The 17,596-nt window shown below is 47.1% G+C and overlaps 1 protein-coding gene across 3 annotated transcripts in view; it reads left to right on the forward strand.

Annotated features, from left to right (window-relative positions):
* The first annotated feature begins 331 nt into the window (after nucleotides 1-331).
* Nucleotides 332-17,596, forward strand: part of Ptprg (protein tyrosine phosphatase receptor type G) — a 693,584-nt gene continuing 676,319 nt past the window's right edge. Inside the window, exon 1 of one of the 3 annotated variants that reach the window (XM_070018858.1) lies at nucleotides 332-882. In XM_070018858.1, the coding sequence (XP_069874959.1) occupies nucleotides 798-882 (85 nt within the window). In that variant the 5' untranslated portion in view covers nucleotides 332-797. The remainder of the gene's footprint in view (nucleotides 883-17,596) is intronic. The other 2 variants (XM_070018857.1, XM_070018856.1) reach the window with 2 other exon arrangements.

The raw sequence follows: 17,596 nt of genomic DNA on the forward strand, positions 1-17,596 counted from the left end.
CCAGGATCCATGCTCACATGTTACTTCCTGTATGGAGGCATGGCCAGTTTCCAGCCCCGCGCTCCCGGTTTCTCCTCAGCCTGCGCCGGAGCCACAACTTTCGGGAGCATGGACTGAAGGCGCCCTCGCCTCAGCGCCCCTCTGAGAGCCTTTGTGTTTTCCTCGGTTTCCTCCGGCCGTTTCTCTGCGGTGGGGGGGCGCTTTCCGCGGCCCCCGTCTCTGCCCTCCCCTTCCCCGCTGGCAAACATGCCTCCTTCCTTCCCGGGGCCCTGGAAGGAGCTGCCCGCCTGAAGCCCGGAGACGCCGCGCCGCGCCGCGCCGCGCTCAGCCCCGCCGTCGCCCGCCGGCTCTCCGGCTGCGCTGCCGACTCAAGTTGGGGGATCGTCGGCTGCTAGCCGCCGCCTGCTAGCCGGTCCCTGCCGGCTCCGGGGCCGCGGGCACCGCCGCCGCCTGCTCGTCCTGCCCGCTCGGCTCGCCTGTGTTGGAACGGAAAGCAAGCCCTTCTCCGCCGCGAGGACCGGCCCCCCAGCGTGGCCGGGCATCCCCGGCCACTTTTTCCTGGTCGAGGCTTTTTCCGGGAGGGGCGCTCGGCCGGCTTCCCGGGTTCCAGCGGGACTCTCGCCGCCGGGCGTGGGGGGGGTGGGGAGGGAGGCCCCCCGTGCCCCCGGCGAGCAGGGGGTGGCGGAAAGCGCCCGGGCTGCGCGGAGCCTCTCGCACGGAAGCCAGAACTTATTCAACAAGTTTACCTCCCCCCCACACACCCCCTGCGTTCCTCTTTTCGATGTGCGTTTTCGGACATGCGGAGGTTACTGGAACCGTGTTGGTGGATTTTGTTCCTGAAAATCACCAGTTCTGTGCTCCATTATGTCGTGTGCTTCCCGGGTGAGTGCTTGCCGCTTGAGGGGACCCGGCCCCGGCTCCGGCTCCGGCTTCGGCCCGCGCGCGCGCGCGCGGGTGCACGGGGTAGGGCAGAGTTTGTGGCTGGGGCGCGGAGCTTGGGCGCCAATCTTAGGGACCCCGGAGAGGGTGAAGGGGAGGGTCAAGGCGGGGTGGTGGGGGGGGGCGAGAAGGAAAAGATCTGCTTCACTGCCTCTGGCAATATTTAGGGAGGCTGGTTGGTTGGAGGGGGGTGAAGAGTGGAAGCCAGGAAGGGCTGGCCGGGGGAGGGGGGAGGAGGGTTGGGTATTCCAGGGGTCTGCTACCACTCTGGGTTGGGGAGCTCTGGGGGCCTTGGAGGCGGGAGGTAATGGGATTTGCCTTGCTAATCCGGCACCCATCGTGAGGGCTAGAGTTGTGGAGCGACTGGGGAGCTTGGATCCTTGGAGAGGATGCTTGTGTGTGTGTGTGTGTGTGTGTGTGTGTGTGTGTGTGTGTGTGTAGGGGAGTGGTGAGGTGTTGATGGTGGGGTCCCGGGGGTGGTCCCCTTGCTCTGGTAGGGATAGAAGGAGCTCTTGGCAGGGCAGGGGGGCTTTGCTTTGCAGCTCTCCGACAGACCCTTTGGGAAGGCTGGTGTTCGGGGATGGAAGCAGGAGGCTGGCCGCAGAGGATCGGGATGTGGGGAGCAGCTGGCATTCTGGTCTCGGGGAGGGGGTGGCGGGGGCGCCTCCTCCCACACCAGCTCAGGGCTGGGGGACCTGGGTGCCAGGCTCCCGGGGCTGGGCTGGGGTGGTGGGTCGCCTCCCTCAGCCCTCGGCCTCCTCTCTCCTCCTCTGTTGCTTGGTGGGGCTGGGTGGGGGGGTCGGGTCGGTGACTAGGTTTGTGGTTCGCGCCGGGGCGGATTTTTATTTTTATTTGAACCTCTCCTGTCTCCCGCGCCCTGCCTACCTTCATCTTTGCCCTTTTGCAGACTGTTCGCAGCTGACAGACCCAGACCGGTTCCTTTCTGATCAGGTTATAAGACAGGAGCAATATTGGCCATAGACGACTGTAATAAATCACGGCACGTAACGGTGTTGTAGCTCGGCGACCCTCCACTTCCAGCCGGCAGCCGGCACACCCTCCCACCCCGACCCCCGCGAGGGCAGAGGCCGGCCGAGCCTCGCTCGCTCTCGCCTTGTGCGGGGCCGGCCCCGCGGGGAGGGCTTGCAACCCCCCCCCCCCACAACTCCCTCGAAGCTGTTTAGCCCCCTTCCCCGGGGATGGAGGCCACATTCTCTGCCCTAGCTTAGGGAAAAGGGTGGAAAAATGGGGGTGCCTTTCTTCCCTGACTCCTAGGAGGACAGGAGAATCCCCCGTTTTGGATCCCCCCCCCTGTTTTCTCATTCACCACTTCTTGGATACTTGCAGGTGAGGGTTATCTGAGTCGGGGGGGGGGGTAAAGGAACGTTTCCCCGATGTTTCTTTCCCTGCTTCACCGCCGCCTGCCCCCCCCCCCGCCCTCCGGCCGCCAGGGCGCCGGGATTTGGTGCAGCGGCTCCCCCAGCCTGGTCGTGCGCCTGGGCGCACGGTGCTGGCGCCCTTGCTGCCCTCTCGGGAGCTGGTTCCTGGGGAAGGAGGACTGGAGGAGGTGGGGGGGGGGTGAGACTGGCCATAAGAACCCTCTTCTCCGTTTCGAGGGTGATCTGGGGGGACACGGGTCTTTTCCTTGGCACCCCTCTTTTCTCTCTGCGCATCCTCCGGTGCCCAGCACGGCGCCGATGTCTCTGGTCAGCGTCCTGAAACCCAGCTCCCCGGACCCGAGCGAGGAGGACGTGTCCACACTTCTTCCCAGGAGGCCTGGGGTTGGGCCACCCAGGGTTCCTTCCGGCTTCTGTGGGATCATCGGGGTGGAGAGGCATCTCCCCTGAAAAACAGCTACCCCTTCTCCCCGATCCAGACCACCGTTAAGGATTTGCACCACCGCCCCCATCCCATCGGCTAGGCTCCCCATCTTGGCCTCGGAGTGGCCTGCTGGGTGTCCAGGTGCACCCCGGGCCCTCTGTGAGGGTCACTGTTTTAACAGGGGCCGTGGGAGGCGGCGAAGGGCAATCTTGCGAAACACTTCATTTCCAATTTCCAAGGCTGGCCGCCTTCCTGGGGATGCGTACAGTTGCCAGCCGCGATGTTCTTTTCCCTGGTGTCTGAGAAAGCTTGAGATAAAGCAAGAAAAGAAAAAGGAAATGGGATGGGTAAGGTTGGGACGCGGTTTCTCGCTCTCCTTTTCCTTACCTGCCACGCTGCGAGCCTGAGCTCCCCCGAGAGCCTGGGGACATGGGGCAGAAGGGACAGCGAATGGACGGAGGCCCCCCCCGGGAAGACGGGGTTGGGTGTGTGGAAGGGAAGGAGCAGGGTTTCGCCCTCTGTTTTGGCGGCAGCCGAAGTTAACCACGTCGCACACAGCCTTGGGAGGTTCGGGCTTTCGGTTTTCCGAGGTTGCTGTGACGCGGCTGGACCTCAGGGGGCGCCCCGAGCCACTCGTCAAGCTCTGGCCACTTCCTCTCTACGGAGGATGGAGAGAGGAGAGAAAGAGAGAAGAGAGAGAGCACAGGTTCAGAGATGGGTGGGTGGGGAAAGGGGGCGCAGCATCCATCTCCACCCAGTGAAGAGATGATGCTCACGGCCCTGGCGCTGCTGGTCGGCTGGAAATTGGAAGGGGGGGGGTGGCTGGAGTTCGTGTTGGGACCCCCTCACACACACACACACACACACACACACACACACACACACACATATCACTTGGGAAGCTTTTACAGATTCAAAATGAGGGATTAAAAAAATTCTCATTTTGGATTAGGGGGCGGCCCTCCTTTGTGGGCTCTTCACCCCAAAGCTCGTGTTACTTTGGTTACTCAGAATCACCCCACGTTCTCAGTTGTATTTTAGTTTCCAGTTTCTGTTGTAGACCACAGGGTCTCCCTCATCTGGGCAGGGCGTGGGGAAACATCTAGCAGAAGTCTCCTCCTCCTCCCTCCCCCACTCGTGAATCAGAAACAGCAATTTGTTTGTTTGGTGCCTGTACTGAGGTTTAAACTCAGGGCTAGGGCGCTACTACTTGAGCCACAGCTCCAATTCTGACTTCTTGGTGGTTAATTGTAGATGAGTCTCCCTACTTTCCTACCCAGGATCCTCACAATCACACCCTCCTGAGTAGCTAGGATTCAAGACATGAACCACTGCCACTCAGCTGAGTTTTTCAGTTTTACAACAGCAGTTCAGCTGTGGTGAGATCACATGTTATTTATTTATTTACATATTTATTGCCAGTATGGAGGCTTGAATCAAAGCAGAGTGGTTGTCAAACATGATAGTGACCACCTTTCATTCTTATTAAAGATGTTCTTAAAAAGTTGTTGTGAATAATATACACGGAAGAATATAAGGGACCCCTCCATGTCTCCTACTCAGCTCCAGACTCAGTTTATTTTCATCCGTGTCCCCCTCTCTTCCCAGCATCCTCAACAAATGTAATTTTAAAGCAAAATTCATTTTAATATTTAGTCTGTAGCTCCAGTTTTTGGGAAAACAGTGGCCTCTTACAGGATGTAAAAATACGTTACTCGAAAAGGGTGTTATCTATTTTAAAATTCTCTAGCTATTCAGAAATTTTAAGTAAAAAGAAAATATCTCTTTTCTTTCGGCCCTGGAGTAAAACTTCTTTGGTTCTGAAGTTTTGTGTGGCAATTTGATTCCATCTAGGCTTCGGCAGTAGGAAGCTGTGTTGGACCTTGGATGGACAGAGAATCTTGACTTTCCTAAGCAGGTTTTTTCCATATTTGCCTGTGCTTGGCTTTTATTCCGATGAGCATCTCTCAAGACTTTCTTAGGGAAAGGTAGAGGTAATATTTGCAAGTCTATAGTCTAATTCTCAGAAGTGTGATGAGAAATCATAACAGTTTGCCTCCCTCCCACCCCCATCCCTAGAGTGTCTGGTTTTGAAAAGATTTTTCCTACCTTCTACACTGGGTCCCTTTGATTAGGGTTATGGAATTAAAACCTTTGATGTTCCTGTTTCCTTATAGATTGGAGTGGATGAAGTTAGGACTTGAATATAAGGCATAACAGGATCACTGCATAGTTGAGGAAGAAGGGTCCTAGGAAAGCTGTAATGCCTGAACACAGCAGTCTTACCCCCTTCCCCCAATACAGCTTGAGCAAGTCCCTGTTTTCCCTGACTACAAGATTATATTGTTGTTTACATGAAGTTCTTCAGGGAAATGCTGACGACTTAATGCTATGAAACCAAGCAAAAAACCTTTTAGATTTACGTTTCTCTTTTTCTCAAAACACTCCTCAGTTAACAGAATATCCATGCACCAATTGCAAGGGACTTTCCTGTTAATATCAGACCATTTCAAATGCTCCTGCATAATCATGATTAGGGAAGCCCTTTTCCCTCATTTCTCCCTCCCTCTAACCTCCGTTTTTCCTGGCATCTGAACCAAAGGAACAATCTAGGCACCTTGGTCTTGCCTAGGTGAGGAAGGTCTATAGTACTGCTAGTGGGTAGTTGATTTAACATTTCTCTTTACCCATGAAAGGTGGTGGTGACTTGAGATGGGGTTTCAACTATGCTCTTCGCTGCAGGCCAGCTCTGTACTCTGTGTCGTCCAGGCTAGCTTTGTACTCAGTGTGAGGCTGGCTGGCATTTTCCATCTTTGCCTTCACATTCACAGTGATTGGATGACTGGTGTGTGCATGCCTGGCTTGGTAGTGGTAATCTTCAATCTGGTCTTCCTGGTTTAAGATGAAACTCAGCTTTTCCACCCACAGCTTGTGGGACAGTGCGATGCCATTTCTAGGTAGGATGAAGATGATTTCGTGTGCATTTGGAATAGGGAGATGAAAAAAAAATAGCAATTTTGCTTTCATCTCTGGTGCTCATCTGTCTTGTAGCCACACGTTGTAATCTAAAGCTTATGGGGGAAAATGAGCATACTTAAGGTTGTACCCTGAAGTACCTGATGCTGGCCAGTATCTCTGGGGATACATCATCAGTGGAGAGATCACTGTGAAATGGCAAGTGATCTGCACCAGCACAGGCTGTGCCTAGTCAGAAGTAAAAGACTTTGCAGAACTAGTACTATAAACGAACCCAAGGAAGTCTGTAAACCCTCCCCTCCCCCTTAGGTCTCCTGTGTGGATCTGGGTCAGGCCAGTCACCATTGATTGATGCAGGAGAGGCAGCCGCTCAGAGAAGTGCAAAACCTGCGAGAAAGAACTTGCTCCCAGCAGGCTGTGAGAGCTGGGTTTGGAATTTGGCAATAGTTAGTGTCCCAGAACCAGGTGGCCGAGGCTCACATCAGGCTGAGGTTGGCCATGCATGCTTTAGGCCCTAAGAAAATATTTGCAAGAGGATTAAAACATTAGGTAACTTCCAGTTCCCCCTCTGAGGAACGGGAGTTAACCATCTTGACTGCAGGGAGAAAGAAAAAAATCCTAAAAAGCAAACAAAAGACAATCCTGGGGCTCTGGCAATGTTCTGTGCACTCTGGAAATCAAGTGCCCACCTGTAACAAAGGATTATCTTGTTACTGACTTGGTTTGACTTATTTTTGGTGGCTAGAGGACTATCTTAGTCTTGCAACCTTTTCTGCCTGGGCTGGCACTGAACCTTCATCTTCCATGGTTCAGTCTCCTGAGTAGCTAGGATTATAGATGAGCCATCTGTACCCAGCTTCATTGGTAAATGTTAAAATTTTTTTACGTTTTTTTTTTTTTTTGGGCTGGATAGAAGAATGAGTGTTCATCAGATGTAGGTTTTCTTTTCTTTCTTTTTTTTGGCCGGTTGTGGGGCTTGAACTCTGGGCCTGGGCGCTGTCCCTAAGCTTTTCAGCTGAAGGTGAATACTCTATCTTGAGCCACAGTGCCACTTTCCGTTTTCTAGTGGTTAATTGGAGATAAGATTCTCACGGAGTTTCCCACCCAGGCTGGCTTTGAACCATGATCCTCATTCTCAGCCTCCTGAGTAGCTGGGATTACAGGCGTGAACTCAGTTTTTCTTTGAAGCCCCCTAACTGAACTAGATGGTATTGTTGTACGTAGTGTTGGGAAGGGGGTAGGAGGCAGCTGGCACATTGAGAACTTGGGTAACCTATGCAAGTTGGATGTATTGTTTGGTCAGCATATATAGCAAGGAGAGACTGTTCGGAAGCCTATCACTTCTTAACACTTTTATTTCATTTTTTCCCCCCTAAACCAAGCTATTGAGAGTTGTAAGAGAATATAGCGAAGCAAGAATTTGGTCCCTGGAACCAGGCTGTTGCTAGCTGTGTTACCTTAGCCAAGTTATTTAACCTCTCTGTGCCTACACTTTCTCTGGGCTCGTGTTGTTATTTGACTCCTTAGGTCTTTTTGAGGCTCAAATGAGTGTGCGTGTCTGGACTTAGCACAGTGTGGTGAAGGGTAAGTCTCAAGAATGGAGTTTTAATGGGAAGCCAGCAGTGGTCTGCTTAAAATTATCACCGGTGTGACCCTTGAACAAGCTTACATCCCCTGACTCTGTATTTTCACAAATTCAGACCTACATACAGAGCATGTCAAGGAGAGCGTAAATCCTATTCCTAGTTATGGCCCTCACTGTTTTTCTTTTTTTTTTTTGTCAGTCCTGGGGCTTGAACTCAGAGCCTGGGCACTGTCTCTGAGCTTCTTTTGCTTAAGGCTTGCGCTCTACCATTGGAACCACAATGCCACTTCTGGCTTTTTCTGCTTATGAGGTACTGAGAAATCCAACCCAGGGCTTCATGCATGCTGGACAAGCACTCTGCCGTTAAGACACATGAGGTACTGAGAAATAGGGCTTCATGCATGCTGGACAAGCGCTCTGCCACTAAGACACATTCCCAGCCTGGCCCTTACTTTTGTTGCAGAAATTGGGAAGATGGTTTTCTGGCCCAACAACAAAATGTGATTTTGAACTACCCCGTTTTAGCTGTTTTGGGGGAGTAGCAAAGTGACACAGTTGGCTGCTGAAATCTAGCAACTGAAACATAAGAAATAGAAGCACAGTTCATGGATATGTAATATACTTCTATGGAAGAAAATAGGACAACCGATCTTATTTTTGGGTCTGTGATACTTACTATCTTTCTAAAGAGCAGAGGGAAGCGGGGTGTTGTATGATGCCATGGATACACTTTTGAGGAATTTGGATCAGCTACGATATGAATCAAAGAGCTGTCTGGGTTCTAGCATGGTGGCCACATACATTTTGTAGTGCACTTGAAATCAGATGATGAATTGATTTGGAATTCTCTGGATGGGGCTGCCCGTTGCCTATGGCTTATGCCTGTAATCCTAGCTACTCAGGAAGCTGAGATCTTGAGGATCAAGGTTTGAAGCCAGAAGTGAAGCTGTGGTTCAAGTGGTCCTTTGAGTGAAAAATCCAGGGGACAGTGCCCAAACCCTGAATTCAAGGCTAAGTACTGGCACATGTACACCACACACACACACACACACACACACACACACACACACACACACACACACACACACACACACACACACACACACACACACACACACACACACACACACACACACACACACACACACACACACACACACACACACAGCAGTTTGCTAAGCAGAAAAGCATAGTCCACACACACACACACACACACACACACACACACACACACACACACAGCAGTTTGCTAAGCAGAAAAGCATAGTCCAGATTACTGAGGAATTTCTTGTTGACTTCAAGGTTGTCTTTTCTAAAACTTCTAAGAATTGTCAAGAAGATTTATTGGTAAAGCAATGGTTTTAAGTGATTCTTTTTTTTTTTTTTTTTTTCTTTTTTGCAAGTAACACTTTTCTGGAAGTGTTTTTATTCAGAGTTTGGAGGCTAAGAGTCCATGGTAGTCTTTGAGCCATCCCTGGCTTGGTAGGCTGTTTTGAGCAAGTTATCTAATATTTTTGGGGTGCTGGGGGGCATTGGAGGTTTGGGACTTCTAGATATTATAAGTACTTCCCTCCCTCCCTCCCTCCCTCCCTCCCTCCCTCCCTCCCTCCCTTCCTTCCTTCCTTCCTTCCTTCCTTCACCCTCCTCTATTTTTGTGTGTGCAGGTACTGAGCCTTCAACTCAGTCCTGTTCCTTAGCTTTTCCCCTCAGGGCTGGCATTCTACCACTTTAGCACACCTCTACTTCTGGCTTTCTTGGTAGTTGATTGGAGATAAGAGTCTTATAGACTTTATTGTCTGGGCTGGATTTGAACTCTGTCATCAGATCCCAGTCCCCAGAGTAGCTAAGATTACAGGCATGAGTCTCTGGCACCTGGCTGCTGTAAGTAACTCTTGAAATCAGAAATCACACCAAGACTCCAGAGAAATTCTCTGTCCATTGCAGCAGCTTTCTTGGGCAAATAGGGCTCAGCCTTTTGATTTCTAAAATGGGCACAGCAGTTATAAGTGCTCACACTTACCAAGCATGATGTAGGTGCACTGCCTGAGTAATTTATATGCCTCAATCCTCTCCAGAAATGGAAATCATCATAGAATGGTTATAATATTAGGAAACAAAGCTGAAGGAGGTTGTTATTCGTTTAAAGTCACATAGGCTTAATAGGTTTCTCTTATCATTTTGAATTTTAGACCAGATGCTGTTTGAAGATAGGTTGAAAGCTGTTTTTTCCTAATTACAAAGGAGGGCCAGTTCAAAGACAGCCTCTGCTTTAAATCTCTCACCCTGTTACTTTGCCTATAGAAGTAAGTACCATTAAAACCCTGTTAGAAATCAAGGTGCCTTCCTTTCCTGTATTTGCTACAGTTGAGTAAGGAGGCAATGAAATTAGCATAGGATTTTATTTGGTTAGATCATAGAGACAACTTTTTAGCATATCACTTTAGCTTCTGAGTAAGTTGATAATAACTGTGCAGAGAGTCTGAATTTGTTGGTGGTGAGTTTTTTCATTCCACTCATCTTCAAAATAATCTAAATTGATTTGGTTAGTAATTTGAGAACTTCTGTTTAGGGCCTAGACTCTGGCTACTTTATAATCATGAAGTATTTTTATTATACCTTACATTACCAGAGTGTAGGCTGCAGGTTCTGAATCATACAGGACTTCAGGAAAAGGCAAGAGGGTGTTAAGTTGTACTTAGGAAGAGATGGTTTGGGGTTCTGGATTTTTCCTCCGGAGTTCAGAACTATCTCTGAAACCTAACTTACCAGCGGAGATCTTGAGGAAGGCTTTGGAGCTATTTTCCTCTCTTATAACTAATTGGCTTCCAGAATTCATTTGAAATTTTAGGAGCCATTGATTCTAGGTAGCTTGGGAGGATTGTGGTCTTTTTGCAATCTGCAGATCAAATGCATGTTGTGTACTTCCTGTCAGCTTGGCTCCTACAGGGCTAAGAACCTTTCAGTTAGCCTATTAAACCTCATTGTGGAATATCTCCAGTGGGTAGATCTTAAGCCATGGATGCCTGTGTTTCATTATAGAAGTTCAATGGATAGGTGTTTATGGAACACGGATTCATGAGAGGAGTTGAGAAAGAAAAGACCTAATTTCTGCCTTTTGTGTTGTTTTGTTCATGATGGTGCTCAAGTGACTGTACTGAAATTTACACAGCAAAGCCGGTTACAGGGTATCAGAGATTGGACACAGGGACCTAGCCCAGACTGGTGATTGGAGAGCTCCCTTGGGAAATAGCAGCTGACCCTGACTGATTCTTGATCAGAGGCAGGAGCTGCTTAGGTTGATGTCTCATGAGTGAGTCATGTGACATCTCAGCTGTGAAGTTGAGGTAATGCAGATGGAGAAAGCACCCTGTAAAATACAGAAGGGTTAGTAATGTTTCAGAAAGAAGATGACAGGGTACCCTCAATGTCAGAAGTATCAATAGGAGGCAGCAGAAGGACTGGAGATGTGGCTCAAGTGGTAGAACTCTTGCCTAGCAAATGTGAAGCCCTGAGTCACTCCCCAGTAAGGCCAAAAATTAAGTAAATAAAGAATCTCTTAAAAAAATGACAGAGGAAATAGACTGAGATGGCTTCAAATCCAGACCCTGCTAACATCTCTCACAGGAATTGGGACAGTGCTTAATCTTTCTTAGTCTCTTTTTTCACCACTAAATTCAACATAATAATATCTTATTGATTATATACACACATACCTATATATATAGGTATATATATATATATGCATATATATATATTTATCTATATATTTTTGGGGGGGGTCCGGTCGTGGGGCCCGAACTCCGGGTCTGGGCGCTGTCCCTCAGCTCTTCTGCTCAAGGCTAGCGCTCTACCACTTGAGCCACAGTGCCACTTCCAGCTTTTTTCTTTTTGCTTATGTGGTGCTGAGGGATTAAACCCAGGGCCTCATGCATGCAAGGCAAGCGCTCTACCACTGAGCCATCTTCCCAGCCCCATATATATATATTTTTTTCTTGACCTTTTCCTCTGTTTTATTTTATTTTTTTTTTGGGGGGGGTGCTAGTCTAGGGCTTGAACTCAGGGCCTAGATGCAGATCCTGAGCTTTTTTGCTCAAGGCTAGCAGTCTATCACAATTAAGCCAAAGTTCCTTTTCAGTTTTTTTTTTTTTTTTTTTTTTTGTGGTTACTTGGAGATAAGAGTTTTACAGATTTTCCTGCCCAGTTGGCTTCAAACCTGGATTCTTGGATCTCAGTCTCCTGAATAGCTAGGATTACAGGTGTGAGCCACTGATTCCTGGCTGACTGGCCTACTTGCTTTGCTTCCCTCCCTCCCTCCCTCCCTCCCTCCCTCCCTCCCTCCCTCCCTTCCTTCCTTCCTTCCTTCCTTCCTTCCTTCCTTCCTTCCTTCCTTCCTTCCTTCCTTCCTTCCTTCCTTCCTTCCTTCTTTCCTTCCTTCCTTCTTTTTTTGAAACTAAGTCTTGAGTCTTGCTTATATAGCTCTGGCTGGTCTTGAACTTGAGATCTTTCTGCTTTAGCCTCCTGAGTGCTGGGATTTTAGGTATGTGCCACCCTATCCTATTTTTTTTTCCAGTCAGTGAGAGGGATTGAACTCAGGGCCTGGGCGCTGTCCTTGAGCTCTTTTGCTCAAGGATAGTTCAAAGTGCCACTTTGAGCCACAGCACCACTTCTGATTTTCTGGTGGTTAATTGGAGATCACAACCTCAGGGACTTAGCTGCCATGGTTGGCTTTGAACCTCGATCCTCAGATCTCAGCCTTCTGAGTAGGATTGCAAGTGTGAGCTACCAGCGCCCGATCGTTTTTTTGAAAAACTTTTAAAATGAGCACCCAACTTTATTTCTCCTCAAGTCAGGTAAAAAAACAGTTTTGCTCATGCCAATGAAGTTACAGATGGTCTTTAAAACTATCTCCTGTGATTTATAGTCAGGCTGCAAAGGAAAGAGTCTGTCTAAAATGAGAACACACAGCCTATTCTGGATCTTGTGTCTCCTTCTAGAAAAACGAAGGGAGAAAGCACAGTCATTGGGATTACCTGGAGTTCTTCAAGGGGAATTTGGCCCAAAGATACTCTATTTGCCACTTATAGTGTTCTTAAAAGAAAAAAATTGAGTTAAAAAATTGGGGGCTAGCTGGGTGCCGGTGGCTCATGCCTATAATCCTGGCTACTTAGGAGGCTGAGATCTGAGCATAGCTGTTCAAAGCCAGGCCAGGCAGGAAAGTCTATGAGACTCTTATCTCCAATTAACCACCAGCAAACTGGAAGTGGCACTGTGGCTCAAGTGGTAGAGTACTAGCCTTGAGCTGAAGAGCTGAGGGACAGAGCCCAGCCCCAGAATTCAAGCCCCATGACCGATAAAACAAAACAAAAATTGGGGGCCAGGTGTGGTGCACACCTGTAATCCTAGCACTTAGGGGGTGAGACAGGAGAATGGAGGGTGCAGACCTCAATCTGTGTGCTTAGACTCTACCTGAAAAATAAACCAAAAGGGCTGAAGGTGTGGCTCAGGTGGCCAGGTATATTTCATATGGACACAAGAAAACAGCAAGTGTTTTCCTAGTACCTACACTGTTGCGAGGTACTGTTTCAGACATTGGGGTGGGGGGAATAATGGTGACCCAAACCGACATGAACCCCTATCCTCCAGAATGCTTCCCATGAAAGGCTTGGATTACTCTTGGAAAATGGAAATATAGGATCCTAGGGCCTGTGTTCTTGCTTGGTAACAATAGCAAGCTAGAATTAAATAGTGACTGCCCCTGGGAATAGGGTGCACACCTGGCCCATAGTGGTTATTTACAACGCTCACCTGATCCCTGGAGGGCTTCGCCAGCCATGAACGAGTGAGTTCTACCTGAGAGACAGGTGGTTTTTTTTGTTTTGTTTTCTTTTTCTTTCCAGTGCTTGGTTGGGGCTTAATGTTGCCTGGTCTGGTCATGCAGAATAGTGTGAGCATATGCATTGTTGGCTGATGACGTGACTTCATTCCTGTCTATCTGGTCTATAAAGTCAAAGCCCAGCTGTTGCAGTGTGTCCTTTTTTTGGCTCTACAAGTGGCCTGCTGCATAAATATTGCAAAGTAATGTGTTGACTACTATTTGTGATCTCAGCTAGCTTGATCAATTAAAAAGTGATTTGATTTGAGTCTATTTAAGGATTGGCTTGCCAGAACTGACTTTTTTTTCCCTTGGATGAGATGTACTGCTTGTCTACCTTTGCTAATGTTGTGGATTAGACATATGTTGCCTGTATCGTGGTGATTGAATGTATTTAGGCAGAGACTTAAGTTTTCTAGAACATATTGCTAGTCCATGCCTGCCATATTCCTTTTCCTGCCAGGTGCTTTCTATACTAGTTATTTTCTCTTCCTTACATGATCAGAAAGTGTAGAAAATCTCAAGTTTTAGGTATCAGCCCCCTGTTTTCTCAGTTGTTGCGTTTGAAAAGAGGCCACTGAAATTATTTCAGTTAATAGAAGGTGCTAACTCTGGCATTAGTGTACCTTTGTTTTAGTTTTAGTTTTTTTTTTTTTTTGGTTGTGGGGCTTGAACTCTGGGCCTGGGCACTTTCCCTGAGCTCTTCAGCTCAAGGCTAGTGTTCTACCAATTGAGCCACGGTGCCACTTCTGGTTTTCTGAGTGGTTTATTGGGGATAAAGGGTCTCTAGGCCTTTCCTGCCTGGGCTGGCTTTGAACCGTGATCCTCAGATCTCAGTCTCCTGAGTAGCTAGGATTATAGGTGTGAGCCACTGGTGAATGGCATTAGAGTTCTTTCTGAACACTGTTTTAGGTTGTGCTTTCTAGAAACATTTTTTTTCCCACTTACTGAAATATTTTAAGTGAGATAAGGGGGCTGCTGATCTTGAGATTCCTGTATCTGCTCATGATGCAAAGTGGAGGAAAAACTTGACTTTCTGGAAAATCTTGGGAACACTGACCATCTGAATGAAGAAGTCTGTGGAAGTTACTCTGCTTCTCCTGTTGATGCAAATGATGACTTTTTTTCAGTTGCACAGATGCTGGAGAGAATCTCAGTTTTTTTTTTTTTTTCTTGGTTGGTAGTGGGGCTTGAACTCTGGGCTTAGGTGCTGTCCCTGCGCTCTTGAGCTCAGGCTAGTGCTCTACCGCTTGAGCCACAGTGCCACTTACAGTTTCCTAGTGGTTTATTGGAGATAATAGTCTCACGGACTTTCCTGCCTGGGCTGGCTTTGAACCGCAATCCTCAGATCTCAGCCTCCTGAGTAGATAGGATTACAGGAGTGAGCCACCGGTGCCCGGATGTTTTTTTTTTTTTTTTTTTTTTTTTTTTTTTTTTTTTTTATTGTGAAAATACCGTATAGAGGGGTTACAATTACATGGGTAAGGTAATGAGTACATTTCTTATCAAGCATTGTTGCCTCCTCCTTTGTTTCTCCTTCCCATCCCTTCCCATCTCCCCCTGCCCCCCATTTTCTTTTTTAAAAGGTAATGTACAGAGGGGTTACAGTTACATAACTCAGATAAAGAGTACCTTTCTATTTGGACAGTCTCACCCCTTCTCTTGCTCTCTCCTACTTTTTTCCTCCTGTTCCCACCCACAAGTTGTATAGTTCACTTTCCACATAGTGTCTTGTGAGTACCACTCCTGGATTTGTTCACCCTTTGTCCCTCCATTTCTGTGCCTCCCTTTTACCCTCCCAAATACCGATAAGACAAAAAGAAAAGGAAACAGAAACAGCAACAAACAAAACAGAACTCTTGTTTCCATTTTCTGGAGTTCATTTCCATAAATATTTTTTTAATATAATCAGATGCACGTAGGTATTGCGCCTTTGTATTCCTCTCCTAAGAGTATCCTTTCGAATTTCAGTTTTGTAGCTATTTATTTGTGGCCATTTCATTGTTTTTCTCATCTGTAAAATGGGCATACTGAATTTTAGTGGTGCTTTAGAGTCCTTGAGATGATTTACTGACATGTGTGAAAAATCACTGGAAAACTATTGAGCACACAGCATACTATAAATGGTATCTGTTGTTTAATAGCTGTTGTTTAAGACCTCTGCAACAAATGCTGTACTAAGTAAGTTTTCATTTAATGCCATGAACCCTGGGAAGAGGAGGTGATCTGAAGCTTAGGGAGAACAGAGATCCACAGCTAATGGGGCAGAGCCAGAACTTTGAACTGAGTTTTGGGTCACTGTCACACTTCCTTCTCTGCCGGTACAGCCAGGTGGTGGATGAGTTTTAAGGTTACATGTCTGCTCAGGAGTAGTTGTTATTCACAGAGGTTTAGTGGAGATAGTCTTTGTGTTAGTCAGATTTCTGTTGCTTTGATGAAATACTGGAGAGAATCGACTTGTAAGAAGGAAAATTTTTGACTCATGGTTTCAAAACTTTTGACTCATCCATGGTTTCTTGGCCCTGCTGCTTTAGAGCTATGGACAACATGGTGGACCGTATGGTGGCTGAGAATGGGGGAGAGAGCAAGGGTGGGAGGAGAGGTAGAGAAAGACAGGATAAAGGAGGGAGAGAGGGAGGCAGAAACGAGAGAAGAGCCAGGGTCCCAATTTCTCCTTTAAGAATACATCCTTACTGATTTAACTTCTTTCCATTAGCCACCACCTTCCACTACCTCCCAATGGTACCACAGATGGGTAACCAAAAGTCCTTTGGGAAACACTTTAATTTAGACTGTAGCAGCCACTAAGGTTTCATTTGCCAGGTATAGCCCCTAGTTGGAAGGAGTAGGCTTATCAGATAGGCTTTCTCCTTAATCCTTCTGCTATTTTCATTATTGAAATGATCAGTGTGCCTATGTCTGTGTTATCGTGGGGGCAATCGGTTCTCCTGGATATGTATTAACAGGAACATGAATTGAAAGCCAGCAGCACTCTTCTTCCTGCCCTACTGTGTCATTTTATAGCTTTTGTGGAGAGGGAAGGGAGGTCAGCATTTGAGCTGAGGGGTCCCCAGTATCATGTGGACATGGCAGACATTGCTAGTTGATTACAGAGCTTTTGTCTGTTAAAAGCCTAGCTGAGGTACTCGACTCCTTTGGAAACTCTTAACAGGGAGAGGCCTTCTGTTGCCATCTCTGTGCTAAATTGAAACACCTTTGCCAATCAAACAGCTCCAAGGCAGCTTTCCCATCCTTGCAAGTAGATGGGCCGCTATGATGGACAAGTTTTTAAGGTTTCCCAGTTCATGAGATTGATTTTTGTTTCCTGTTTGTTTATTCAGGAAAAGAAAAAAAAATACGATCTCTTGATGACGGTTACATCACATCCTAATTGGTGAGATCCTCTAATGGAGGTTTAGGGATCTAAAATTACTTGCTTATTTTTCCTTTCTTCAAAGCCCAGAGGTTTTGCATCAGATTGTAGTACTTTCAGGACTGTTTATATTCCAGAGTGACACCTTTTCTGAATTCTTAGCTATTTAAGTCAGTGTTAAGTACGGGCTTGGTGACAGCAGTTTTTAAAACTGTGACTGACTTAATTGATCCCTTCCCTCTCTTGTTTATACCTGGTGAAGTATCGGGTGTTTACTGTGAATAAATTCATTGTTACTTTTAGGGTAGCTTGTTTCTGAATATTGGAGTTGGTCCTCTGATCAGTGTTATTTTTGTAAGGAAATCGGAGATGAAGGATGAAAGGGGAAAGGAATTTATTTTGTGAAGCCAAGTATGTGGATGACATCAAGAAATCCTGTGTTTGTTCCCTGGATATTATTTTTTCCCTCTTTTTTTTTTATGGCAAGTCCTTGGCTCATTTACTACGAAACTTCTGTACAGCTGGTCTGTCTCTTGTGGTATTCACCAGCCTCATGTGGCGGCTGTTGACACTCGAAATGTGGCTCCTTTGAGTTGAGATGTGCTTGAAGTATGAAAAAAGTATGTGGAGTATTAGATTTAAAATGTGTTTTATTACCTAGTAACATGGTAACATTTTAGCTATATGGAGCAGAAAACATGGTTAGAATTAATATCACCTGTTTCTTTTTATTGTGTTTTATATGACAGCTATAAAATTTAGAATAACCTATGTGGCTTACATGCACAGCATAATTGTACCTGTATTTGTGCATTGCAGTTTAAAAAATTATTATTATAAAAATGGAGTACAGAGGGATTATAGTTACATAAGTTAGATAAACATTCTTTTTGGACAATGTCACCCCTTCTCTCAGACTCTGTGTGTGTGTGTGTGTGTGTGTGTGTGTGTGTGTGTGTGTGTGTGTGTGTGTGTGTGTGTGTGTGTGTGTGTGTGTGTGTGTGTGTGTGTGTGTGTGTTAATGGTGTTT

The sequence above is a fragment of the Dipodomys merriami genome, unplaced genomic scaffold (assembly GCF_024711535.1).
Source record: "Dipodomys merriami isolate MVZ:Mamm:240054 unplaced genomic scaffold, mDipMer1.0.p SCAF_13, whole genome shotgun sequence".
Classification (NCBI taxonomy): Eukaryota; Metazoa; Chordata; class Mammalia; order Rodentia; family Heteromyidae; genus Dipodomys; species Dipodomys merriami.